The 27,848-nt window shown below is 44.8% G+C and overlaps 1 protein-coding gene across 3 annotated transcripts; it reads left to right on the top strand.

The window, feature by feature from the left end:
• The first annotated feature begins 479 nt into the window (after positions 1–479).
• On the top strand, positions 480–27,262 carry RBM38 (RNA binding motif protein 38). 3 transcript variants are annotated; one of them, XM_044454881.1, is made up of 6 exons: positions 480–1,102; positions 5,643–5,766; positions 8,297–8,351; positions 20,307–20,324; positions 25,784–26,090; positions 26,387–27,262. In XM_044454881.1, exons 1-5 carry the CDS (start codon positions 935–937, stop codon positions 26,085–26,087), a joined length of 669 nt encoding a protein of 222 aa, XP_044310816.1. In that variant the 5' UTR covers positions 480–934; the 3' UTR covers positions 26,088–26,090; positions 26,387–27,262. The 3 variants fall into 3 exon arrangements, with proteins under 3 accessions (XP_044310816.1, XP_044310815.1, XP_044310817.1); XM_044454880.1 differs by having other exon boundaries at positions 25,784–27,262; XM_044454882.1 differs by lacking the exon at positions 20,307–20,324 and having other exon boundaries at positions 482–1,102; positions 25,784–27,262.
• Positions 27,263–27,848: the final 586 nt, after the last annotated feature.

The raw sequence follows: 27,848 nt of genomic DNA, 5'->3' as shown, positions 1-27,848 counted from the left end.
GAAGACTTTTGGGTTGATTGCACCCTTACTAGGCAGAGAGGATGGCAGCCCATAATTGGCAGCTTGGGGCCCTTTCAGACGTGCAAGTCATCACGTAACGCGGTGCTTATCAAGTGCCCACTGGGCATGTAGGAACACATCTCCATTTTTAAAAGTTAAGCTATCCAGTGTGAAAGCTGCACACGCCTAGGCGAAAAAAGTTCTATAACTCCCAGCATTCCCTAGCCAGTCTCAACCTGCGTAAAATCGTGCGCTTATTCCCCAGTGAGTACGCCGGAAAGATGGCAATCGACGGAAACTGCATCCTTTCCACCGAGGGCAACTGCGAACTGCACGGCCCAGGCGCCTCTGCGGCTAACCGGCCTCACCGCCCTGCGCACCCGACCAGAAAGGAGGCGTGGCTTACAGCCTGGCCACGTGAGGTGGGCGGGCAGGATTGCTATAAAAGCGCGCGAGCGTTGGGGGGCTTCGGTTTTTTTTTCAATGGAGCGGTGGTGAGTGTCGCGTCTATTTGCGCGGCGGGGCGGTGGGCGAGAGAGCGCAGGCAAGCAAGCAGAAAGAGGAGAGCCGTCGAGGCGGATGCTGCGATCGCCGCCGGAGTTCCTGCATGGGGCGCGGAGCCGCTGCCGCTCTTGATCCGTCGGCAGTGCGGCTCGGGGGAGCCGGTTTCCCCCACGCGGACTCGCGCCCGCTCCTTTTCCTCGCCGCCGTCCCGCCCGCTGTGAGTCTATGAACCCGGCGAAGTAGGACCTGCCGCATCCATCCTTCCTTCCTGCTCGCCCCTTTTCCTCCCGTCTTGGCTCGCTTCTTTCTGCTTTTGGATGCTGTTTCCAGCCTCCTCGCCTCTCCTTCTCCACCACCCGCCTCCTCGTCCCGCTCTCCGTGCAGCAGCATCCGCCGCCGCCGTCGGGGCTGCTCCGCTCGCGGCGGCGCCATGCACACGGTGCAGAAGGACACTACCTTCACCAAGATCTTCGTCGGGGGGCTGCCCTACCACACCACGGACTCCTCGCTGAGGAAGTACTTCGAGGTGTTCGGGGACATCGAGGAAGCCGTAGTCATCACCGACCGGCAGACGGGCAAATCCCGCGGATACGGCTTCGTAAGTGCTGGGCGGCACCTGGGGTGGGGGTCTTGGGCGCGGGAAAGGGCAGAGGCTGGGTGGTCGCCGCCGGGAAGGGGCGCTTCTGCCGTGCAGGGACGTGGAGTCTCCGGCTAACGTATGCGGAGCAGTTGCCCTGCCGAGAGCGGGGTTCATATACTGGCCGGGTGGGGGGGGGGGGGAGAATTCCTCGGCCTCTGGAAAGGCGTTAAAAGATCTCCATAAAGAACGTAGCGCTACAAACAAACAAAGGAAAGGGGGGGGGGAATGACCCCTTTCTTCTACCGCCGCCCGTCGCACTTTGTTTCGTTTTGACCAGTGTTCTGTCCATCCTTTGGTCTCACCTGATGACCCCGTTGGTGATAGTGACATTTATGGAACAAGATGGAAAAGTTATCACTTTTAACCACTGGTTGTGACAAGATGGTCAACAGGAGATGCCAGGCTGTATCGAGGTGGTGTGTTCCGATTTTGATTGTGTCCCCATCCTTTTTTTTTTTTTTTTAACACAGGCTGGCAAGGAATGCGGGGGGGGGGGTGGCCTGGGGCCTGGAAGTGCAGGCAGCTGTCCACAGGCATCGCAGCCTCCCCTTCAGGCTTCCTGAAAGCCAAGGCGCCGGGAACCAGTTCCCCAAGGTACCCGTGGACAGCTAGGTCAGAAGCCTGAGGATTCCTTTGCAGATGACGCTAATAGTACGGAAATACGGAAGTGAGCAGCCAGCTTGCTTTTAGAAGGATCTCTAGAGACGGCGAGGTGTTCTCTGGAGCCAGTGACTTGTGTTCAGAGATAATGGTGGATGGTCTCTGCTTACAGGCCTGCAAGAAGTTGCTTAATTGGCCTGGTTTTTCTTATTTATTTTAAAAGGACACTTTGCTTGAAGATTTGAGGAGTGCAGTTTTGTGGATGAGGTGAATTTCTGTAACAATGGGATAGCTGTTCAGTGATTGGCGCTTTCCCAGAGCATTTCTGAAATCTGGAACATGTGGGTCTTGTGTGTGTGTGTGTGGGGGGGGTTCTCTTGCTTTGGCCAGTGATAGGCTTCCCTTGTCAAGCCTGTTGCAGTGGTTCTTCGGTGCAGTTGCAGCCCAACTGCATTGGTTTTGCAGACTGCGGAGAAGTAAGCCTATCCCTTGAAACAAGGGATTCAAGGTAGCGCCAAACTTTATATAAAGCATTGTTGAAGATGCAGAAACATTTGCACACAGCATCGCATCATGCCGCTTTTTGGCCTCCAACCTTTGTGAAACAACATGTCCCAAATGCTAACATTAGCATGTTTTGATGTGTAACAAACTAGAGAGGTAATACAAATATTTACTGTAGTGACATTAAAAGATAACTGCAACAATTAACTTTTAATTATTCTCCTCCTGCCAGTTGGAAGGCATTTGGTGGTGGGGGGAAATATTTTATACAGAGAAATGAAACAAATGCAGTAAATAGAATATTATTGTCCTCACTGGCCTGATGCGTTCTTTTGCTGTATCCTCATTTCACAAAAAGAGAAGTTTGCTTTGTCTGCCCTTGTCTAAGAGCCATATTAGATCCCTTCCTACTAGGTTTGAGATGAGATCCTTGGCTATTGTGTGGCTTCTGCTTTCTATCTGTGTTTGGAAGTGAATTGTTGCTGGTGATGGGGGGAATCCTATCTCCTGAATGAATTCTAGACTGGAGGGCAACCAGCAATAATTCTTCCTCATCCCCCATGGTAATTGCATAAATGCTGACAGTCTCCCAGGTGTGCAAATGGTAGACAAAATAAAATTTTCCCCATACAAGGGGATGGTATCAGCAGGTTTGGGGAACCCCACCATCTGCAGAAGTGCAGAATTTTGAGGAAAGTGGGGGTTGCGATCCCTGAAACAGCCCGGTGAGGGCAGAGCTTGCCAAAGAATGCCGACTGTCTTGCAAAGGTCAGATCAGGTGCAGTCCTAGATGGTTTATCTGGCAAGACTACTGCAAGGTCAAAAGGCAGATAGAGGTCGGAAACACGGTGTTAGTGGTCAAGCAGAGAGGCAGTGTAGAACCAGGATCGAAGCCAAAGCTGAGACCAGGCACTCGTGAGCAGTCCAGAACAAGCCCAGTCCTATGAACACGATCACAGCAGAAATCCAGGGGTCTGCTGCATAGAAGTTCAGTTAGAAGAGGAGGAAAAGTAAAAGAAAAGAAAAAAAACCTGGGCCTTGGAGCTTGAAGGACAGTGTTGCAGTGCAGTAGCTCTCACCCGAGAGCGTATGCCGCTTGGCCTTCTAAACCACACCCAGGTTCCAGCTGTTGGCAGGAGGCTTCTGTCTTTGGAGGCTTCCTATTCCTGAAGAGGCTGTGACTCTGGAGTGTACTCAGAGATCACTCTAGGCTTGTGGCTGTCTGCACCTTCCAACATTAGTGCCTTCTGGGACTGGGCAGTTCCTCGGCCTCCCCTTCTAACTGTACGGGAAAGAGTTGGGAGTTCCTTTGGTGGTCTGTTCAGGCCCCCCTCCACTGACTGGCCCAGCATGGCTTCTTCCATGATAGTTGGCCATGGTAGTGTTGAAACTGGGGGCCTCAACTGATCTGGGGGACCTTGGGTTCTGCCACACCTGAGCTGTTGGAGGTCTCTAGGTCAGGCCTGGGCCAGACATGATAATGGCTGGGTTTTCATGACTGAGTAAAACAGACCTCCATATCATTACTATGACTTACCTCATTTTCTTAATTACCTGCATGTCTGAGAGGTGGAAGGAAGGGCTTCCGAGCCACCTTGGAACCCCAGAACAAGCCATACATCGCAGGATGGTTTGAAAGTCTTGAGGGGCCTGCCCCAGTGGTTTGAGGTGACTTGGCAACCCACGAGTGGGGCATTATAGAAATGGGTGGGGTGAATCCGATACACACATGATCTGCAAAAGAATCCACTGTGACAGAGTGCCTGAGAACAGGGGGAGATTAAAACAGTTGCATTATAATTAGTGATCTTGATTCATTGTTAATGCTGTTCTTCTTAAATAGCATTTATGTTATCTTTATTTCATTATGAAATTTTCATTCTTACTTTTTAAAGAACAATGGGGAAGAATGGAATGGAGTATCTTGGAAAAGGACATGGCTTGCTGGAACTCTGAGGATTGTTCCACACTTCTCGTATGTCCACCTTGTAAAAACTTGCCCTTCTGTCTCTTGTTATAACTCCCTGGAATTTGCTGTCACAAGATTTGTCAACCAGTAGCTTAGATGGAGCTTAGAGAAGGGGATTAGACACAGTGAAGGCAAGTAGAACTACCTTCCTGCTTCTGAGTACTGGTTGCTGGGAAAATATGGCAGAAGAGGGCAGTTGGCCTCATGTCCTGCATGTAGACATCTGGTTGACCACTGTGGGGACACTGGTTTATGAGGGTGGTTTGTTTTAATGACTCATAATTAAGCCTTACCACTGCTCAGGATTTGGACATGGTCCTAAACTGTGGCTAATTAGCATTGAAGTAAAAGTTTCTTTCCCTGAAGCCACCCCAATCAAGGGGGAGTTGATGAGTCTGAGGATTGTGCACATAATGCTGAACTGAAAGTTAGCATTGTATCTGAATGATGTCAATGGCTTACATTTGAGTAAGACTGACATGTTATTTTTTTCCACATAGAATTGGTATGATCTACAGAGTAGAAATGAACTGGATGCTTGTAACATGATTGTTTCTCACTGGAGCTACTGTGTATGCAACTATTTTGTCATGTGTTTGAAGGAAACCATATAGATTAAGGGTCAGCAATCTGGACATGGTGCTTATCAGTCCCAGATGGTGTGAACAGTGGTCAGGGATTATGAGAGATGTAGTGAAAGCGTGGATTGTGCTGGTAGGAGCAGTCACAATGATCATACAGAAGTAGTGTAGTGGGATTTTACACTTTCCTTCTGTGCTGTCCTTGCTTCCGGTTCGACTGGGTCAGGGTGCTTTTGTTTCTGGTAGCTTTTGTGCCTTAGGAAGAAAAGTAACTATTACTGATTCCCTAGTGTTCTTGAAGGGACCGCTGAGGAGAATGTCATTTCTGTTTTGTTTGGAAAAGGGGGTGAAACAAAGATGGCAACAAGTCTGAAGTCATCTGCCTGTAGTTAGTTGCATTGCCCCTTAACTGCTCTTTTCTTTTGGGATGCTTTTGTTGACTGCTGGCCTTTCCTAGTGTAAATTACCCATTTTTGGCAGGGGGATGTTTAGTGCAGACAAGGCAACAGCAAAACTGCCACTGTAAGTTCAAGGAATAGTGTCTCTTGAGCTGTGCATGGCTCTGCACCAGGGTGTGTTCAGGCTGCTTGGTTTTGAGCCCATTTGCCTTTTACTTCTGATGCCAAAGAGGTAACAGAAAATAACAAAGGTGAAGACATGAGGCTTTCTCTCTCCTGTGTAACATGAAGGATTATCCCATCTTACAGCTCTTAGAAGTAAGATTCTAAAGAAGAGATTATTACTTCTCGGCAGTTTTATGCAAGCACATGCAGGGAAAAGAGAGAGGAAGCGGGGAATGCACTAGGCATGTGTCTCTACAAATGTGGTCTGTGCTTCTTTCCAGGTGACCATGGCTGACCGGGCTGCAGCTGAGAGGGCCTGCAAGGATCCCAACCCCATTATTGATGGCCGAAAAGCAAATGTCAACCTAGCATATCTAGGAGCAAAACCAAGGAGTATTCAGACTGGTGAGACAACTCTCTCCCGCTCTCATTCTCCATTTTGTCAGGCTTTGAGATCTCTCTGGATTTGAATGGGACAATACAAATAGGGCTGTCTGTGTACTCTGTACCCAGGAAGCTACCCCTGTCATGCGAATATGCTCTGCATGGTATGCTGGCTCTGTGCTATAGATTTGGTTGTCAAGAACTGGGTTTTTAAGGCCATCTGCAATCCATAGACGAGCACTAAAGCGGTTTAGGTGGCAGCAGACCATGCAGCCATATGCGCTTCAGTTTCCAGCAGAGATGTGAAGAGGACCTGCCCGCTGGCGGGCAAACACTGTCAGGTGGCAGCCAACACTCTCATTGGCCAGTGCAGGCTACTTCTCTTCTATGCGCAGAAGCGGTTTGGGATGTCATAACCGAGAATGATTTGGTGACAAGGAGGGGGCGAGGAGGCCACTTCCTGCATGTGTGTGCATGGATTTCTTTCCTGCCTTTCTTGGCTTGTTCTAACCATAGCCTGCCATCATGTCCAAATTGGGTAAGATATTAAAAAAAAACCTGTGGTATAAATCTAATATGGCAAAACAAAGAAAGGAAGAGAATTTGCACAAACTGATAATGCTCAAATTGAGAGAGTACCTGCGTGCCAGAAGAGGTAAGATCTGCCATTCGTGCCACCTGAAGTGAAGCATTGCAAGTGCACATTTTAAGTAGTTTGCATTCAACTTACTTTGGGCATGTGTTTTTGAGTGAGATTGTTGGTGTTTTTACCCAGCCTGCCTTTAAATATGCAGTTGGAAATGTGTGTAGGCATAATACAACTTCTATGTTTGTCCTAGCACTGCTTTGTTAATAAAGTGAGCTTCCTGCCAATGAATGAAGTTGAGTACCCAAAACAAAGCTGCTTGCTCACAATAGGGATTCTGGAGGGTTGCCAGACAATTTTGATGGTGTGGGGGATGTGAGAGGGGAAAGCACCACTTTGTCAACTAGAGCAAAAATGGGAGAGAAATTGTAGAGTTGCACATGTGTCTTTGAAGAATTCTGGAGGCCAGCAAGAGTATTTGAGGGTCACATTTAATTCATTTGCACTCTAATGCATCAAGTCTTGACACTGGTCCTGGCAATTGCAGTTTGATGGTGTAGTCTGGTTTTATATTGGTAGAGGGAGGAATAGATGGCTGATTTGAGTGTGTGCGTACATACATGCATAATTGTAGGCATGAATAAATGTATAACAAAAGTAGAGAAAGGACACTTGAGGACATGCCCAAAAAGAAAAAACATCTTAGCACTGACTGAATCTGTCTACAGGTCTTGGCAAAACAAAGAAAGAACCACACAAAAACACCCCCCCCCCCCATAGCTAAATGTTCACAACTGGTGTGAACTTTGAGAGACTAGTTTCAGATCAAAGTAGAGGTAATCTTTGGAGACTGAATGAAAAAATAATTGACAAGTGTTATAACATGCAAGAGACTTAAGGGAAAAAAGCAAAAACAAAAAACAGTTTTGGATAGGTAATGTGAAATAGATGAAAAAAATGTTTCCATCTTTCTTCTAACAAGGGTGGGGTAAGGGAGGAAAATACTTGTACTGGCAGAAAGCAAACCATAGATAAAGGTCCAAGGTAGGAGAGTGGGCATTAAAAATAGACAAATTATATGGTGTTCAATGAAGAGAAATAAAAATTGGACTAACTTTGAGGCAACAGGTAAGGAAACTGATGGCAGAAAAGCAGCAGCTATCAACTTAGAAAGTTAATAGAATATAATTGGTGTATAAGAGAGAATCAATACTACATTCTAGTCCCTGCTCAGTTACAAAGCTCACTGGTTAACTTAAGGCTAGTCCCTGACTTTCAGCCTAACCTGTTTCACAGGGTTTGATATGCGGATAAAATAAAGAGGAGGAGGACAGTGTAAGCTATCAAGGACTCCTTGATATAAATGTGATGAAAAGTAATAAGCAGCTAAAACTATAAAACAATGGCATACACAAGGCCAGGCTTTGAACAGAATGAAACCACCACTACTACAGAACATTGTGAACATGCTAGGCTTTTTGTACATGGCAAATCAAAGCTAAGGCTTGAGAGTCACAAACGGTGTGAGAAGTATCTGAAGTCTCTCAGTATGTGCTGAATCAGGGTGGGCAATTTTGAGAGCTTTGGGGGCTACTTTACCCCTCCCAGAACCTATGGAAGTTGTCCCCTCTGCTGAAATTCCAGTGATTCTGCTGTGAAATGGCATGTGGGAAATGGGCACCATGTTTCATAGCAAATTCATGCTCCTGTTGGCCAACTAAACAGCTCCCTGTTCAGCTTGTTGCTTAGCAGCATCTCTGATGGCACTGGCAATTGAGAGCACTGAGACCATGCAGCTATGGTGGGCCCAACTGAGGATAACTGCAGAGCAAAGCTAAAAGTCCCATTGAACAAAGGGGAAACTTACCTTTGACCAGGTATCCTGTAGGCATATGGTGGGGCTGTGTTTCTGAATGAATAATATGTTTCATAGACTGAATTTAACCCTCTTCCTACATTTCCTAGGTCTCACCTTAGGGGTGCAGCAGTTACATCCAACTCTCATTCAGAGACCCTACGGGTAAGTGGAATTTGTTCTCTTAACTTTTTTAGCAGTTAGCAGATTGAAGTTAAATTAATGGAACTTCTTGTAGACTGGGGATGTACTCCCGAATTTTTAGGAATGGGCCCGGCTACAGTATCTGTTGAACAGCTTCCTGGCTTTCATGTTCTCCTTTTGGTAAAGCTTTCCAGAAAGTTGTTTCGGTTCTCCATGTCAGTGTTGGCTTGGCATGATGGAGAGTGGGAAGGTGAAATATGGTTCTGGGTCCTTTCTGCACATGTCCATGCAGGGAAGGATTTTGCTCACAGCAGTGTTCCCTGCGCTGCTGGTCAGTTTGGGTAAGTGCTATGATTTCCTTTGCCCTGCCTCTCTCATGAGGGTGTTGTGTCCTTTTGGAACCTTGATCCAATTCGGAGAGTTGATGTGATTCCTCAACACTATTCTCCAGGCTTACATTTCCCATGGGATGGGAAGCGCTCAGCTCAGGCACCACTGAGTTGAATGGAGGCAGTGCTCAAGACCATGGCCTTTCTGAGTGTGTGACCACCAAAATCCCTTCCTAGTGCATGCTGAACATGCCTCATAAAATCCGAGAGAGGCTGTTTGTTCTGTTTTGCACAGCTCTGATTGAAATGAGGCCTGTGCAAGAGGCCTTTGCAGTGGATGGATTTGCGTTCCTTTGTGCTCCGCATAACAATTCTAGTCCAGAAAACAAATTGAATTTGGACACAAAGTCTGATATTCAGTGAAAGAAACATTAGGTCAAAAATTGATTCCGGACAGATGTTATATGGGGCTTGAGGAGCCTACAGAAGTGAGCTATTGTCTCCAGTTTTCAATAGCATATCCCATTGCTCCCCAGCCCAAAACATCCTCTTTTTATACACCTAATAGGATCTGGCAGCTGCTTTGGAAAAGGCAAGTATGCTCAGACAACAATAGCAACTGTCATTTAACTGTTTAATGATTGATGCAGTTCCTTTTTTCTTTTTTTAAGCACAGTTCTCTGAAAATAAATGTTGGCTTGTGTTTTGTGCATGTATGTTTATATATGCTTAAAGAACTTAAGAAAAGTAGGTCTTCTCCTTAAAAAATGAAACAAGAAAAGCTTTGGAAAGCCACCAGTTTTAAGGGACGATGCACTGGCTTGCCTGGCCAAGTAGAATTAATATTTACTCTTTTCTTCCCTTGCTCTCCCCACATAGGCGGCTTTCTCTTTATTCCCCGCCCCCCCCCCCCACACACACACTCACTCCACAGCCTTCCTGCTTTTAAGTTGCACAATTACATTGCATTTATGATTTTAAAGGTTTTCTTGCTGTGTAGTTAGGTGTAGTAGTGAGTCAACCGTGTGTGTGTGTGTGTGTGTGTGTGTTTTAGGGGGCTGAGAGAGAGACTGAGAGAAAGAGGTATTGAATCACACTGGTTTTTCCTCACATGTAGTTATGTCCATTTTGTACGGGCTAAAAAGGGGTATCTTCCTGCACAAGGAATATTTATTCCCATTCTTAGTAACAGAGACTAAGTTTAGTGCATGTTCTTTTTTTGTCTCCTATTCGACCCGGAAGGGGAGGAAACTGCTTAAAAGAATAGTACCCCTTCCCCTGTTGAGTTCAGTGCTGTACTTTTGGTGGCTGCGTTTTTAGCCATATCTTTCCATATAAATAGCATTGCTTTTTCTTGCAAAATCTATGGCTTCCCCCCTAAAGAGGAATGTTAATACTAGGTACCTGGGAGATTGAACCTTGTACCTTTGGCATGCAAAGCATATGTTTTTCTCCCCCAAAGCTAAAATACTGTGAATGCTGAGCTTCCCGTCATTGCAGTTGCTGCTAAAACCATTAATAGAACTTTTCAAAGTGTGTTTGGTGGTTTATAGAACAGAGAAATGGCCCAGTCCCATTTCAGAGAGTTTAGAGCAAGGGTCTCTAATCCTTTAGGTCAGTGGGCACACTCGGAAGGTTGAGAGTATCCCAAAATGGAGGGTCTTGCCCATTTGCAGAATGGCTGCCACACAGGCCTGGCTATTCAGAAAACACCCATTTCACAGAATAGTCTTTGTCGTAACGGTTTCTGTATCGTCAATATGTATTCCCAAGGGACTTTTATATAACTCAATCCAGAGGTGGGAGGGGATTATAGATAATGTTAAATGTATGTTTGTTTTTGGTGAAAATAAAAAAGCCAGTTGCTACTCAGTGTGCTAAGAAGAGTGGTAACTGAGAGTGTCTTAAATGTGTAGCTTGGAAATTGAAATCCTATAGCAGTAGGAATTTAAACCTGCATGTTGCATGGAAATGGGTACAATGGTAGTCCAGGAGTTTACTTTTATTTATTATTAGATTGATATTCCACTTTATTTTTTTAATGAACCCAGAGCAATTTACATCATTCTCCTCCTCCTGTTCTCAGTCTTATCCCCACAACCACCACCCTGTGAAGTAGTTTGGACAGAGACTGGCCCAAAGTCACCCAGTTGGCTCCATGGCTGAATGGGGACTAGAACCCAGAATGCCTGATTCCCAGTCCCTCACTCTTAACCACTACTCCACACTGGCTCTCAGATCTTAATATCAGAAAGGCCATTTATGTTGGGAGCAGGGAAATGGCAGCAAAGAGGAAGTCCTGAACCCCTTTCTTCCCCAGTGGCTGCTCTCACTCAGGCATCTTTCTGCTCCCCCATGAAATGTGTGTGGCTCCCACCAGTTCTAAAATGGCAGCCAGGATACTACCACACTGGCTTTTATAGATGGTGTGCTTTGGAGCTTTCTATGAGCATGTATGGATGGAAATTCAGGCAAGGGGTCTATCAGTGGCTATTGGCTTTGATGTCTCTGTGACACCTCCACCAGGGAGCTGTTATATCTTGGAAGACAAGTTCTGGAGACAGGGAACTTTATGCTCAGCTTGCATCTCACTGTACTTGGAAATGGGATGCTAGACTGGATGAACTTTGGTCCAGTCCCACTAGTGGAGACTTCTGCACATCTGTTTCTATTTTTGTGTGGAGGAAAGCTTGTGCGTGGACAAGGGTTGTGCCGCTGCCATGTGTGTGCGCTAGCTTGGAATAAGCAGCCAGTGTTCCAGCTCTTGGGCATCCATTTCACTGGTAAAAGTCATCCAGGCGACACTTGGTGCATGTGACAGTGAATGTTATAAATTATTTATTGGTTGCCAAGAGACGGAAGCTGGGAGACCAGTGGATGGGTGGGATGGGGGCATGTATAATATGCATCTTGCTTGCAAGCATCAGTAAGCAAGAATTTCACTGTCTTCTACTCCAGCGACGATTTAATCACGGGAGATGCTGGTTGGCAAGATGAGTGCCGTTTGCCCAGACACACTTGGCTTGTGCCATGCCCTTTTCCTAGTAGAGTGTTGGGAGTTCTCCTGGGCAACACACGTTTGGCGGTTGATTCTATTATTGTCCTGTCGGAACAATCAGCAAAGCAAGCGTTCATACTCCATCCAGCATTCTTTGAACATCCAAGATTTCTACAGTCTTTGGAAGGAAGAATTTTAGAAAGGTTACTGTGTTTGTGTGGCCCCAGAAAAGTCATGGGAAATAGGAGGCAGAATGAATGGGATTTTGTACCTGGAATCTATGTGGGGACCCTGCTTCCAGACCTAGAAGAGAGGCAGCGGGGTGTGTGTGTGTGTGTGCGTGTCTAAACACACACTGCAGATTTCTTTCCCTTATTGTTGAGATCTCCTAGCTGAGAGGCATTCTGTGTCTAATTTCAGAGAAAGGGCTTAAATCTCTACAATTTCAGGAAAAAAAAACCACACACACGGACCCTAACACCTCAACCTACAGCTCAGTCTTGTTGGGATATTTTGTTAGTCAACATACTGACTTGCTGTTGCAGTTATGGTATAATACTACTTGGATTATTATATTTATTTGCAATATACTTCCTGCCATAACATATCTAGGCAACAGTACCTTTGCAATACAAATACAGATTACAACCAAAATGATCAGCTATACAATTTAATCAGCAAGCCATGACCTAAAATCCTAAAGACTGTAACAGAGTTGGCTTATGTGCTGTATTTTTTATTATTATTAGAACATTTCTATGCTGCCCCTTGCCGAAGCCTCGGGGCAGCTTACAACACAATAAAATACAATACAATATAAAAATAACAATATAAAATTAAAATTAATAATATAAAATAAATAAAAAATATAAACGATATAAAAGAAGTTATAAAAGAAAAGTTATAAAAGAAAAGAAAAGAAGTATTTAGAAGGAGAATCTTCCCGATAGTGGGTGCTGCCACTCTTTGGAAAATCTTCCTAGTTGTTACCTGATGGACACCAGCAGGATATGGATGGCGTGCAACCAGATTTATATTCACTGACTTCGGGTTGGGGAAATACAGTAACATCTAAATGTTTAGCTTAACTCTCTTTGAGTCAGAACCGCAAACATAAAATTCTTGGTTACAGACCTTCAGGGGAAAGATTTAACCACAATGATGGCCTGGATTTCTATCCTGCCTCATCAGAATGCTCATAGGGTTATATCCAAAACTTGTTGAAGTCCCTTTTGTTTCAGTAGACTTATTCTAAAAGGTGAAGGTTTCCCCTTGACATGGAGTCCAGCCATGCCTGACTCTAGGGGGCGGTGCTCATCTCTGTTTCCTAGCCGAGGCAGCCAGCGTTTGTCCACAGACTGTCTCCGTGGTCATGTGGCCGGCATGACTAAACACCGAAGTGCACGGAACGCTGTTACCTGCCCACCGAAGCGGTACCTTTTTCTCTACTTGCATTTGCAGGCTTTTGAACTGCAAGGTTGGCAGGAGCTGGGACGGAGCAACGGGGACTCACCCCATTGTGCAGATTCGAACCGGTGACCTTTCGATCTACCAGCCCAGCAGCACAGCGGTTTAAACCACTGCGCCACCTGCACTCTATTAGACCTATTCTAAGGAGAAGTAAATTGGATATGATCCACAGTAATTCACCCAGGGGCATAGGAATTTAGGCATTCTCAGATCATTGGTCTGTATACCCCAGTATTATTTTTCCTGACTCTCACTAGCTTCCCAGCATTCCTAGCAGGAATTTTTCTAGTCCTTCCTGGAGATGCTTGGGATCAAACCTGGGACCTTCTGGATGCAAGTCCTGTGCAGTGCCACTTAGCTGCAGTCACTTGCCTAATTTGTAAGACTTTTTGAAAAACGAGTCATTGGAGTTAACTGCAGGTATCAGATGCTGCAGTGAGCTGGGTATTTTTTTTTTAAATACTGCTCATGACAAGAATGAGAACTTCTCTCTGAAATGCAGCAGATGTACCTAAATGTGGAACAGTATCCTTTTGTCACCCCCATATATAGATAGCTAGACGGGCTCATATCATTGTGACAGAGGATATACTTCTCTTGCAGAAAATCCCAGGTTCACTTATTGCTCTCTTCCCTGAACGGATTGCCAGCAAGATTGTCTCACTGGAAACAGTTTCCTATGAGACTAATACCAAGTTTTCCTCGCTTGATGCCATTCAGATGTTCTACATGACAGCTCTCAGGATTCCTGACCACTGGCCATGCAAGCTGATGCTCGTAGGAGTTGAAGTCCAGAGGAGGACATTTTAGCCATTGAGCGGAACGCCTGCTCAGTGTAAGAACTAGTTGAATGTATCCCTACAGATAGTTAACCATTCACTGCTTGATAACCTCCAAGGATGGAGAATCCAGCACTGCCCTGGGTGTCTGAACACTGACTGTTCGGAGACTCTTCTGCGCAACCAAAATCTGCCTACCTGTAACTTAAGTTCATTATTTGTATCCTGCAGGTTTGGGTGACAGGTGTGGCTCGCTTATGTATGGAAACACTTTAGGTACCTGAGAAAGTGTTATATTTCACTTCAGGCTTCTCTTCAAGGCTCAACATACCTGGTTCCTTGAATCTTTCCTCACAGGGCCTCATTTCTAGCCCTCCAATCACTTCTGTTGCCCTTCTGTGAACTTATTCCAATTTATGTAGCTGCTTCTTATGTAGTGTAGCACCCAAAAGAAGAAACAATATTTGAGGTAAGATCTGGCCAGCACAGAGTAGAGCTAATACTCCCTATAAACTGTAGTTCTACTGAGGCAACCTAAAGTTGTGCTTGCCTTGGTTGCAGCCATACTGCAGGCCCATATCCAGCTTGTGAGCAACTACATCTCCAAAATCCTTTTTGCAGATACTACTGACAGGCAGAGTATCCTCCATCTCATTCTAGTACGTTGGATTTCTGTTTCCTAAATGAAGAACTTTGCACTTGTCACTGTTACATTTTATTCTGTTACCTTCTGATCAGTCTGGAAAATTCAAGTTCATCTTGAATTTTCTATCTTCTAAACAGTTGCCCTTTTTTTTTTTTTTTTTGTCATTTGCAGATTTCCCCCCACTTTTTCCTCCCAAGTCATTAATAAAAAAGTTGAAGGGTACAGAACCCTGAACGGAGCACTTGGCACTTCCCTCCAGTTTCATGAGGAGCCATGGGCGTGCGTTCTTTAAATTCTTATCTCCATAGCTGTGGACTGAGCAAGGGGTAGTCGTGTCATCCAGCAGTAGTAGCATCATCCCATGTGTGCCAAGTCTGAATGCTGGAAACCAGAGTTCGAGTCCCACCCGGCAGCAAAACTCGCTCTCCCTAGAAAACCACCTTGAGTCTCATGCTGCTTTGGAGCTTGAGCCAACTTCCTCATAGGCTTAAAATGGTACTTGGAGCAGGTGTAGAGCCAGGGTGGAGTACATGTGTAAGATTAATTACAGCTTCCTCTTGGCCCTTTGCCAAATGGTTAGCTGCCTACAGAAGTGCTTTTTGTAAAACGTTGTATACTACAAAAGAAATGGCAGCATTAGGCTCATGCCTGCCTATGGAGACCGAATGAGCCAATTGCTTGCTTCGCAGCCATAAAAACTGCTCACAGAAGTGGTGGTGAAGGGGGGCCTTGGGCTGCAAAGGCTTGACTCGTGTCGCATGCAGGCGGGCACGCCCACACCTGGAGTGTCCCTGTCCTTGCCTACACCACCAGCTTGCATCCAGGAGGCAGTTGTGCACATGGCTTGGTCCTCTGGTCTGAAAGAGGCTGGAGATTTGTCACGGAAAGGCAGTCTTGGGTGAAGGATGGAGTGCTTGGCCCATGGCGAGTGGGCCTTTTGTCAACTCGTGGCTTGGAGAAACTTTAAGTCTGGAGAAGAGACAACTTGATAGCCCTTTGAGTTATGATAGGGGGAAGGACCTCAGTGAGTGATTTGGTGGTACTCGGAAGCAGATACAGGGCCACTGTCTCCTGCATCCCACTGGGGGATGTTGGACCAATCACTGACTTTCAGCTAGCCTACCTCCTAGGATGGTAAGGATGTTCTGAGCATAAAATGGAGAGGAGGATTAAGTAAGCCACTCTGGGTTTCTTAAAGAAAAAAAGATAGGATATTACACAATGCATAAAGAAATATTCCTATGCCTGTAGGTACAATGGAAGATAACCCTCTAACAGTTTGAGAAACAAGGCTGGTTTGCATGATCACTGGACCCCAGCATGCCATATTTAAGGCACAGCAGGTTGTGGTGCATATTAATAGGTAGGTATTTCACAAGCAGAGCCAGGAGATCAGACTAGATGGCCCAGGAGGCCCCTTCTGACCTGCCCTGTTTCTATCTGTGTTAATGGCCATTTTGAGTATTTCACCCCCATTTGGGAGGTTGCCATGGTTTGACCCTCCATTAACCCTACAACAGGTCATGAGTGGTTAGAGAGTGGCTTCTCCCCCCAACAAGCCATGCCAACCAGGTTTGGACATCACAAGAAGCTGTCGTTGGGGCATGAGTGGGCAGCCTGAGAACTGCAGGTGGGCTTTAATAAACCACCATGGACGGTGGGTCAAGGGGCAAATCTGGTCATAAAATTAATGGGTAGAATAAGCTCCTTGTCTTCCTCCTCAAAAACCGTAGTATTCGTTCTAGTGTTACCACTGTGGATAATTGTAACAGTTGCAAAACCTTTGTAGAATCAGAGTTTGGTCTATCCCTGCCTAACAAATGATGATTAGAAGGGTATTTCATTTCTAAGGCAAATACAACCTGCAGCAAAAAGTTGCAGCTTATAAAGCTGCTGCCCAGGATTCCACCCCATTCTCTCCTGCAGCCCAGTTTTCAGTTCTGCCTCCAACTCCCCAACACTCAGTTGGCATTCCACAGCCAATGAGCAAAACCAGCCCCTTTCCTTGAAAGTTTTCTCCTGAAGATTATTCCTGCTCTAGCAAAGCCCGATCGTCTTTCCTTTTTGTGCACCAGTGGCTCTGTATTGCCTGTATTAGTAACAGCACTCACAGCCAGGGCATGGGAATTAGAGAGTATGTTAATAGTACAATATTTGCAGACCCAGGAGAAGAAGATGGCATTTCCTTTTTGTTTTGTGCCCTGTGGTAATGCTCTTCATTGTAAAATGCTAACATGTTCTGCTTTCTCCCTCTGTGGTGTTTTTTCTCCTTCCTTTGTGACAGTGCTATTTCCTGCTTGTGAGTGAGTGAGTGTGTGTGTGTGCGCACACGCCCACATGCTTCAAAGCAATAGAGCCTTACTTACAGATTACAGTGAAAGATTGGCAGCAGTGGAGAGCTGCCTTCCAGGGGATATTTAATTGCCATTTTGGAACTTTCCCACTAGGGAAACCCTAATGACTTCATGAGAGTTCTCAGGCAGGAAGCTGGAAAACCCCCAGTTTAACTGGATGCCTCCATGGTTGTATTTGCTTCTGGAATTTGATGGCTTGGCTTAAAGCCTGATGTTGCTAAACTTGCCAAGCTCTTAGAATTTGTAGAGGAGGAATAGGGAGCCTCCAACCCACAGAAGATTCCCTGCCCAGACCCTGCCAATACACCTGAACCCTGAAGAGAGAGTTTGCAGTTCATCCTCCCAGTCAGGACAGAGTGCAAAGGGGACTTGGCCACAGGCTCTGTAGTGACCTTGACTGGGGCCATGTGCAAGGAGATACTCAAATGCATGTGCTCCTGGAGGAGATGCTGCATGGAGCAAGGCAAAGCGGGTGGAGTGCATGATGCTAGTAAAGCTGGTCAGGCCTTGGGATGGGTCCCAACCATGATGTTTTCTGGTCCATCCAATCAGTCTGATGGACAGTCCAGACCAGAAAGGTGTTTTCCACCCACACTGTAGAGGCAAGAAAAGACCTCTGTTTTCACATTCTTATTAACAGTTCTGTGTGGAAGGGAGAAGATTCAAGTATATTTTTCTTCTTTCCTCTTCAAAGCGAAGCTGTTTCTCCCACTTGGAAGAAAACAAGTTTCTCTTTTCCTCGTGTTTTGTTGTTTTATGTGGATTATCTATCTTGTCAGTTCAGCCGACTGTCCATCTTTTTAGTCTGCTGGTGCAGAACTGGTTCCGGTTCTGCCAACATGGTATTGCTAGTTCTGGCAGGGGATGAAAGTAGATGAGGTGGTCAAGAAGTGGATCTCTGTCTGAAGGGTGTGCAAGCTGCTCCCTTCGGCTGCAAAAGAGCTCTGTCACACTCCCTATCTGGCAGGGGGCTGTCTTTCTGCTTTGGGCTATCACCTCCTTCACGCATCCCTTCATGTGAGTTGTGGTTTCTTAAAGAAGCTTTGCATAGGGTGAAGCATCCTGGCAGTCTCAGTTGTCGTTTGAAGTAGGAGGAGAAGATGGCATTCAAGGGTTTAGCTTTGAGAGTTGCTTGAAAATTAACTAGAAAGGCATTTTTAAGTCTCAGAAGCCAGGCAGACAGCAGAACCCAGAAAGTGGCTGTCTTTCTGCCACACTGACCCTGCTCTCCATTCAGCTCAGTGACTGGCAGCAGCTCACCAGGATTTGGGGTAAGGATTTTTCCTCCTCAGAGATGCCATGAATTGAGCTGGAGACCACTGACGTGAAAAACATGCATTTGCCCCTGACTCTCTATAGGCAATAGAAAAATTAAAACTTAGTAGAAAAACAAGAGTATAAGTATTCAGCCCCCTGCACATGGAGGAGTCTGTGTAATCAGTAAGTCCTTGTTTTGTTTTCATTTCATGCATGCCCAGTGAGAAGTGTAGATTTTGTTAAGGTTGACTATTTATGATCCGGTCTAAGCTGCCACGGCTGAGATTAAATATTTGTTGTTATAGTTTTGAATTTAGTGTTGCCTTCTTTTATAGTGATGAATTCCTGTGTACGTGGAAGTTTTGGGTACTCACTGATAATTCCGCACATTAAGTAAAAAGACTCATGGATATGTTTTTGGAATATGAGGTTGTTACCTTTGCCTGAGATGAGATGTCTATGCATAAAAAGATCACAGTGAATTTTTTTCCTAAATGCACCTCCAATTTGGTGTTCACAAGAACTATTTCCAAGAAGCCACAAAAGTGCAGTCTCAACAGGTTGGAGGACATTTACCATACGGTGAGAATTTTGAAGGAAAAATCATGCTGGTATTTTGACCAGGCCAGAGCAGGTCTTGTGGCCCCTTAAATGCCAACCAATTGATTAAGGCACAAGCTTTTGTAGAGTGCAGTCTGCTCTATCGGAGGCATGAAGCGTTATCCCGAGTTACTAGCAGACACATGTGCACATGGTGGTGAAGGAACTGGGATTGTCAGCACTGACTTTAGAGGGAAATGAAATCTGAAGACTCCATTATGGATTCTTAAGGTCCAGTGTGGTACAGTGATTACAAGAGCTGAGATGGGATCTGGGAGACCCTGGTCATAAACCTCACTGGGTGATTTTGGGCCAGTCACTGACTCTCAGCCCAACGAACCTGGCAGGTTTGCAGTGAGGATAAAGTGGAGAACAGAGGGATTATGTAAGCCACCTTACATTTCTGTCAGGGTTGAAATATAAGAAATAATCCAGGCCAGGATACCCACAGTCATGTTCCACTAGGAGATGCATGGTGTACACACAGAGCTTTCTGTTGGAGCCAGTCTGTATAAATAGAGAGAATGCGAGCCGGCGCATGCATTTCCTTCATTCGCTTTAGCATCTTTCAGCATTATGCACAGGGCCATCTAAAGCATGAGCAAAAGCAGCCTTCCCCAGCCTGGGCTCCAGGTTTGGACTTCCACCCCCCAAATCTCTGACCATTAGATATGTTGTCTGCGTCTGATTAGAAGTCCAGAACATCTGGAAGGCACTATCCTGGGAGTAGCTGTGTTAAAATGTATGTACCTTTTAACTGATCACAAGTTGAAACCAGATGCATTTTGCTAGTTTGTTATATCTACCTCTGCCTTCCAAATTTATATATAATCTTGTGTGTCTTGTTTTGCGTCTTGTTAATTTTGGTTGTAGCATTGTGCCACTTAGCTAGGATAGCATCATGATCCTGATTGTGAAACACCTCATCTGTCTTGGGCTGAGGGTGCCGAGTGAAACCTGACATGAATCCCTGCAACCAGCATCAGTGATTCTAATTTTAGGTTTGACCCTCTTCTTTGGCGTGTGCTCGAGTGTTTATGATTTCAGCCAGTGATTAATCACAATGTCATAAAGTACCTTGTAAGTTGCCATTCATGGGGTGAATTCGACATGTGTTGATAGCTCGAGGATCACTTGATTGATGTTTTTATAATCACATTTCAGATGAAGTTTTCTTCTGGCATTATCTGGGTCTTCTTTCTGTTCTGGTTATATGTTAAATAGAATGGCAGAGCAGGGAAAAGATATTAGTAATGTATTCTTAAAAGTCAATATTGGGAAAAAATCCAGTACTTTTTACTTGGTGCAGTTGCATTGGTTTCATTTTACCTTTAACTGGTGTCAAACAAAACAGATGCAAGTTTTACAAGCCTGATTTCCACTTTAGAAAAAGTAAATCATCTTAAAACAACACCATGAATCATCTATAAATAGAAAAATCCAGCCAGGAGGTAACTTCATCACATTGCCATTGCTGTGTGTTTTCTTTAGTTGATAAAGTAATCAAAATCTTAATCTGGTGTTTTGTTTGTTTGTTTATTAGGAATATGTTGAATGAAAAGTAAGTTGCTACTATATTCTCCAGTTTTCATAAAACTTCTGATTTGCTTGTTGGGTGTTTTTGTTTGCTTGTTTGTTTTGTGGGGATTACTCTTCTGTTTCAAAGCTTCTCATAATCTTTAAATCAAAACATACTGTGAATTATACACATTGTACACATATTGTGTGTACTTCATTAACCTGTGATTCATATTGACGGAAGAAGGGTAGTGTGCAAGCGGGCTGTCCCCTAAAATTGCCTCTGGTTAAGAGTTCTAGAGCAGGACTGAGAGGGCTTCAATCCTGGCTTGAAGGATTTACTCCATTTTTCCTAGAACCTCCAGATCCACAAACCTGGAACCTGGTGCAAAAACCCCACACACTTAAGTTGCAATCCTTTGTCTGCTTACCTGAGTGTAAGCGCTATCCAATTTGAAGAAACATACTTTGGAGATGATATGTATATGACTAGGCTGTTAGAATTCAAGAATTTTGAGCCCAGAAATGAATGAAGCTCACACCCTCTTCACAGAAAATTGCATTACTGCTTTCATGGAGCTTTCTTCATTTAGCAGTATAATTTAGGACAGGGGTGTGCAAACTTGAGGCATGCAGGTTCCATTTTACTTTTTTAATAACACGCCAACAAATATAAACCAAAGCCAGATTCAAAACGGTGGTTTAAAGGACAGAGTGAATTATATATTCCACAGCCTGAACCCTAACTTGAGATCTATGCCGATCAACATGTGAGCTACTGTAGATCAGAAATTCTAGCACATCACTCTAAAAATGGCCAGCAGACCTGAACTTCGTTAAAAGCAAATAGTGTTCCTCTTTTAAAGACTAGGTACTGGGGCTGAGAAATGATTAGCAGAAGGCTAGCCAGAGTGGAGTTCCCCCCTCTGCTCTGACTACAGTTCGAAGCCCTTGGAGATCTTCTGCAAACCGCCCAGTAGATCCTGATCTACATTCTACCTAACTACATTCTACCTAACCCTGATTTATGGTTGTGAGACTGCTTTATTGTTTGACTTTCTTGCAAACCACTAGAGATCTTATCTAGAGTTCTGCTCATTCCTGGTTCCTCTCTGTACCAGAATGTATGAGGTTGATGCCAGATAACTCAAGATATGGGGCAAAACCAGAAGATCTAATTGAAGGGCCATTGCTCCATGGTGGAGCACCTGTTTTGTATGCAGAAAATCCTACATTCAATTCCCAGCATCCTCAGGTATGGCTGGCAGAATTCCAGCCTGAAACCTTTAGAGCCACTGAAGCTGGCCAGTGTTGACCATACTGAGCTAGATGGACTCCTGCCTTGGTGGAAGGCAGCATTTCGTATTTCTAACTGAAAAAAATATTCCTGATTTCTGGCTGTTGCTCACATCAACAGCAGGTTCTTGGGAAGAGACAAACTAGATTGAGGTGTACTGACTAGGGGCAATAGGAGTTGATGTCCAACCCATCCAGAGGTCACTGGATTGGGGAAGGCTAGTGTATTTTTGACATTTCTGCTGCCCAATTTAATCAGCGTACCTTTCTTAATGGAGTAAAAAGCATTTTGATACATGAATCTATCCAAGTAATTTGAGTAAACATTCAGCACTAATATAGGCACTCGAACTTGATCTTGCAGAGCTTTTATCATGTGCTGCACTTTGATATGTGAGTGGGTCCACCCAGGAAGGAGAAGAATGGAGCAGACCCTAACTGATTGCCCAGTCTAACGACTCCAGAGGATGTGTTTTGTTTGACCACACACCAGAACCATCTGTCAAACTGGAGCATATTTTCACCTCCTGTAGAATGTTTGTGGGTTCCTTTTCCTTGACAAAGGCATATTAATATGAAGTTAAGTGGCTAGCTGCTGTCAGCTGATCACTCCCTGGTTTTGTCCAGGGTCCCAGAATAATTCATCTTCAGCTGAAACGAGTACAAGTCTCAGCCTGTAAAGGGAACAGGGAGGCTGTTTGCATAGTAACCTCAGGGAAATATGAAAAGGGAGTGGAAGAAGAGAAGAGTAAACAGCACAAGCATTTGTGCTTCACCAACAAATGTCCCCTAGTCATTGCCAAATGAAAAACAAAACAAAAAGATTTCAGTATTGTGGCAATACAGGTTTAAACGTGAAGTCAGACTGGAATGTTAAATTAAATTTAGAAAGGTCTTGCCCTTTCTTTAGCTGGGAGAAACTGGTCAGTACCTAGCAGAAGAGATTCTGTACTGAGAGTGTGCTTGAAATTGCCTTGCAGCCATGTTAAAGTACACAGAAGACAACCTTTTGACAATAACTGTTGTGGTGTGGCGAGCTCAGCCAGAGCTACCAACTCACATGGCAGAGATTATTTTGTTTCTTACAGTATCATGATAAATCTCTCCAGAATTGATAGGAGCTCCAAGGATGAAGCTGAGACTCCAAATTTGGAGGACCCTCTCACTGCCTGTGTTCAAAGGAGTGTTTGAATGGCAATTGCAGGGGATGAGGAGCCTGGTGCCACCACAGTGCAAGGTCTGCTAGTGCTACCTTGGTTCGTTTCTTCCTGCTCTGAGGTGTGACACTCAGCATTTTGTAGGGCTTCACCTCTGTGCTGCTCCTGCCCTGCTTAGGATGCCCATAAAACTGAGTTTTGGAGGGTTACAGGGATCCAGACTGGATTGCACCCTAAAATAATGAGGACAAAGGCACAGGCTTATTCATACAGAATTGACCCAAGCAAAGCAGAGTTGTTAATGCTGAAAGGCAACATATTAGCATAGATTTTGCGATGCAGCCGCCAAAAGGGAAAATGCTATGTTGGGATGCATTAACAGAAGTATTCCTTCCAAATCACAAGAAATAGTAGCTCCTCTATACTCCTCACTAGTCAGGCCTCATCTGGAATGCTGTGCCCAGTTCTGGCCACCATGATTTAAGAAAGATGCAGAAAAACAAAGAGTCCAGAGGAGAGCAACACAAAGGATCTATGGTTGGGAAACGCTGCCCTGTGAGGAGAGACTGAGAGAACTGGGCATGTTCAGCCTTGAAGACTGAGCCATGGGCAGGGTGGGGGACGACACATACCATCCCTCTATAAGTACCTCAAAGGCTGTCACAAAGCGAAAGCTCAAGATCTCTTCTTGCTGATGCCAGAGTGTAGAACATGGAATAATCAATTCAAGTTGTGACAAACCCAGATTCAGGGTGGACATCAGGAAGAGCTTCTTCACGGTCAGAGCAATACAACAGTGGAACCAGCTGCCTAGAGAGGTGGTGGGCTCTCCCACACTAGAGACAGTCAAAAGAAACTGGATAGCCATCTGAATAGGATGGTGTAACTTGGTGTCCTGCAACAGCAGGGGGTTGGATCCAATGGCTTTCATGGCCCCTTCCAACTCCACTATTCTATGATTCAAAAAAAAATCAGTGTTTTAAAAAAGCCCCCAAAGTTGGATTTTTTAAAATGTACATGGAGTTTTCCAGTCTGCTCACTATAAAAACTTATTTTGACCTGTCAGTCATGAGCATTTAGTCGTTTGCTGCTTTGTTTTCTCTCAGGGCAGCCTGGGTCAAGACAGAATAAAGCGGAAAGGAATAACATTGCAGGAAAAAGAGACTATGTGTTCCTGTAATTCCTATGAATAGGCTGCAATCTTAAACCCGCTTACCTGGGGGCAGGTTCTACTATATATAGTCAGTGGAACTTACTAACGAGGAGATGTGTATATAGTTGTGCCCTCACACTGCCATGGGTGCTGGTCATAAGACAGGCCTGTATAAGGGAATATATTAAAAATATTTTCTCAATCCGGTAAAAGGAAAGCAGACAAAATATATACTATGAGACTAACAGATGCAAAATCTGCTTGTAAGAATGAGACTGTAAATAATTCTGTATTTAGTTGTTAATGAGTATGGCTTATTGCATCACTGTTCAGGATATAAATGAAGTTTCAGTGGGAAGCTTGCAATCAGGACCATTTTTCTTGTCAATTTAAATGGTGACTTAAATTTCCTCGAGTTGTATCAGTCCTCCCTGTCCTCTAAGAACATGCTCAGCCCAGGAATTTGTTTTCAACACCAGCTTCAGAGCTCACTTGAATTCTCTTGCACACTACTCTGGTTTCTTCCGAGTGCTCTAATTTAGGAGATCGGAAAAGGTCTTTGTGAAAGCCCAAGGAGTCAGAAATCCTTACCGATCTACTGTAAATTTACTGGAAATCCTCTAGTAAATCCTGACTTCTCTTTTGCTTGCCCCGGAAACATTGCACTGGTGAAGAGAATCAATCTTATTGAAGGCATTTTCAACATCCTCTCTGCAAGAAAGGCAAATGTTGGCCCGTCCAGGAAACCTGGCCCATAATTAGGCAAGAAATGCTTTCCGTCCTCACCTGCTATATTCCTTTGAGCATTCCAGGGACAAATGACATCGTGAGTCCCAGACTCGAGAGTGGCTCAGGGCCTAGCCACATGTGACCTTAAAGATAGAATCGCAGCACCATGACTTCTCTCTGTCCTATTTTGAATCAGGGCCAGAGGAAGGGGAGGCATGACTCTTCCCTGCCATGCTGCAGTCCTGCCAAAACATTCCTTCCCCTGCATGTTGCAAGCTAGCCATGGGGGGTGGGGGAGTGAGGGGGGAATCCTGGGTGCGATTTTGCTCTTGTGAGTGATTGCAGCAGGGAGGAGATGAGTACACCTCTTGCTCCATGTTCCAGTCATGATGGAAGGAGCCACGCTGCATCAAATTAAGCCCTGAGCCACTCGGGGTCTGAGGTCCATTGTGAAGTGAGTTCATTCCCTGCAACTCCAACCTTACGTGGCCAAAAAGGTACCATCCACGTGCAAGAGGGCAGCATGACCAGACTCTGGAAAACCCCAACATTTGCAAAGATATCTTAAAAAGTAAGAGGGGAGAAAGCGCAAGGGGAAGAAGCAAAGAGCCCCACAAGGCCTGAGCCTGCTCAGTGCATGGAGAATGCAGACGGATGGTGGGAGCAGCAGATGGAGTGCGGTGTCCTGGAAGAGGCTGGAAGTCTGGACAGGAGCACATCACCCTCCAGTATTGGGGTGTAATAGTCACCGTTTCTTAAGACTATGTAGCTTAACCATTCTGCGTCTTTTGGGGTCCGCATCTGCTGATTCCAATCCGTCCATGCTTGTTTTGCATCCTTCCCTTTCTCCCCCATCCACCCCCCCCCCAAACTATGCCACGGTTCTAGTCCCGGCTCAGCCATGGAGCCAGCTGGGCGACTTTGGGCCAGTCGCAGGCTCTCAATCCAACCTTGCAGCATTGCTGTGAGGATAAGACTGAGAACAAGAGAAAGAGAATGATGTAAGCTGCTTTGTGTTCCTTGGAAGGAAAAGGGGAAGGATATAAAAAGAATAAACAACAAAACGAATTTTGTTCTTGTAACGCAACCATCCTGCTGCCTGCATTTGAGTTGCTTGTCTGTCTCCAGGGAAACAGTGTGACCGTCTATCTGTGCTTTATCTTGCAGGCTGGCACATCACTTTATCTACCCTCAAGCAATTGTTCAGCCCAGCATGGTCATCCCGACCCCGGTGCAGTCCATCACGTCTCCCTACATAGATTACACCCCTGCAAGCCAAGCCTACTCACACTTCACCACAGCTGCCTACGACCAGTACCCATATGCTGCTTCGCCCGCTACCAGTTTCATGGGATATGGCTACCCAAGTGCTGTTCAGCAACCTCTCTCAGCCACCAATCCGCCAGTAGCAGCTCCCACAGCTTTTGTGCAGTACCAGCCGACGCAGCTGCCTCCTGACCGAATGCAGTAAGAGGTTGGCCCTGGAGTTCCCTCCTCCCCCTGCACACACACCAGCCCTTCCAGGAAGCCTTTTCTTTACCTTTGATGAAATAGATGGAAACTGTGTTGGGGCGGAGGTGGGGGGGCCTTCTGACAGAGGAAAGCAATCTTCTTCAAGTACGTTAAAAAACTTGATTAGGAAGAATGCGTATCGATACCTAAGCTATTTATAATGTTCCGGGCAAGTTTTTTACATTCTTGCAGAAAGACTCACACTTGCAACAATGACCTTTGGGAAACTCTTTTATTTGTATTTTCTTTTTTTATCAGGACAATATATCATTGCAAAGATGAACTGTATAAAAAGGACTTTTTCTTAAAGTGAAGGCTACAGGCTCTGGCACATGCATCGATATCTACATCCACCACCAATACCTTTCTTCCTCGCTTCTGCCACTTAAGATTACTCCGTATGCAGGGCTCATCCCATCAAATCCTACTCTCTGGATAGTTACCGTCACCTCAGCAAGGACTTGAAAAGTACAGAAATGATTTTTAAAAAGCAGACTGTTTTGGCTCATATTAAAAACTTTGTAATATTCAGATGCCTTACCGGAAAAAAGTATTTTAATATTTATTGTGATCCCTTTATTCACAAGAGCTGTGAATTGCAGGTGGAAAACTAGTAAATGCCTGCCTTGTGTAACTCTCAACTAAATTATTGTATGTAGGTGGGAAAAAAGTTGCTAAGTAACTGCTAAATCACTTTCACCATGCAAAAAGGGAATATTGGCTTTAAGGACGGTGAAATATTCCTTTGGTCAACGCACTGTAATTTTTTCTTATTGTAATTGTTATTCTTTTAAAATTATCTCAAAGTTTTAGGTATATTTTTAAAGCAAAAAGAAGAAAAAAATATTAAACCTATTGTCTACTTTGATAGATCTTTTGTTAATAATGCTGCAAAGTCTAGAGAAATTTTACAATATTTATATAAAAGCTAAGCAAGGTCACAGGCCAGCAGCGCTTAGAATGTCAGTAACAGATCAGAGTTCTAAAATGGTGTTACTCACTTGAACAAAAGGGTTTAAAACATGACATTTTAATACCCAATGGTACAAACTGCTGATTAAGTAAAAGACAGTGTAAGTTAAGTGCATTTTTTCAAAGAAGAAAAGCAATAAAGTATTTTAATTTTTAAAACAATACTGTGTTGTGCTTCATGGGAGACAGGGAGATTATGGGTGGGATTGAATATCTGTGTGAACAGAAGCCTTTCCACCCTTCCCTTTCCTCTGCAGTCCCCCGCACACATTGTTGTGCTGAAACTGCAGGATTTTGGCAGTCATGCAGGTAGTAAATTTTAGACTCCAGATGTAATTGTCTTACTGGGGACCCCATTAGACTACTACATGTACTATTCTACATGGTGCTTTCCTTTCAAAAATTATACTTGGGGCACGTGCCACTTTGCATTTTAACTTCGCTTAAATCATGGCATCATCGTGACCACAGGAATAAGAGGGAGCTTGGTTTTGCTGTTCTGATGCTAAACATATTTGTTTAGAAATAAGCTCCAGTTTGCTGCAGAAAGGAGTAACAGGCTTAGTAAAAAGAAATGAATGTGCATATTTGACCATCTATAAGCCTAGCTAGCCTCTCCCAAACTCTATGGCCTGCTTCACATATAATTAGAACCCTTAATATGGTTTGTGGTTGAATTGTGGGTTATTAAAGAATCACCATTCATGACAAAACCAGGGTTTATTCTTGGCCTGTGAACTCTGGGTTG

This window comes from Varanus komodoensis, unplaced genomic scaffold (assembly GCF_004798865.1).
Source record: "Varanus komodoensis strain SLA01 unplaced genomic scaffold, ASM479886v1 scaffold8, whole genome shotgun sequence".
NCBI lineage: Eukaryota > Metazoa > Chordata > Lepidosauria > Squamata > Varanidae > Varanus > Varanus komodoensis.
The sequence above is the reverse complement of the archived record's forward strand: the minus strand, read 5'-3'. Positions and strand labels throughout refer to the sequence as shown.

Coding starts and splice junctions, on each gene's coding strand:
- RBM38 (XM_044454881.1), top strand. CDS start 935: ATGCACACGGTGCAGAAGGACACTACCTTCACCAAGATCTTCGTCGGG. Junction 1,103..5,642: donor AATCCCGCGGATACGGCTTC/GTAAGTGCTGGG, acceptor GCTTCTTTCCAG/GTGACCATGGCTGACCGGGC. Junction 5,767..8,296: donor ACCAAGGAGTATTCAGACTG/GTGAGACAACTC, acceptor TACATTTCCTAG/GTCTCACCTTAGGGGTGCAG.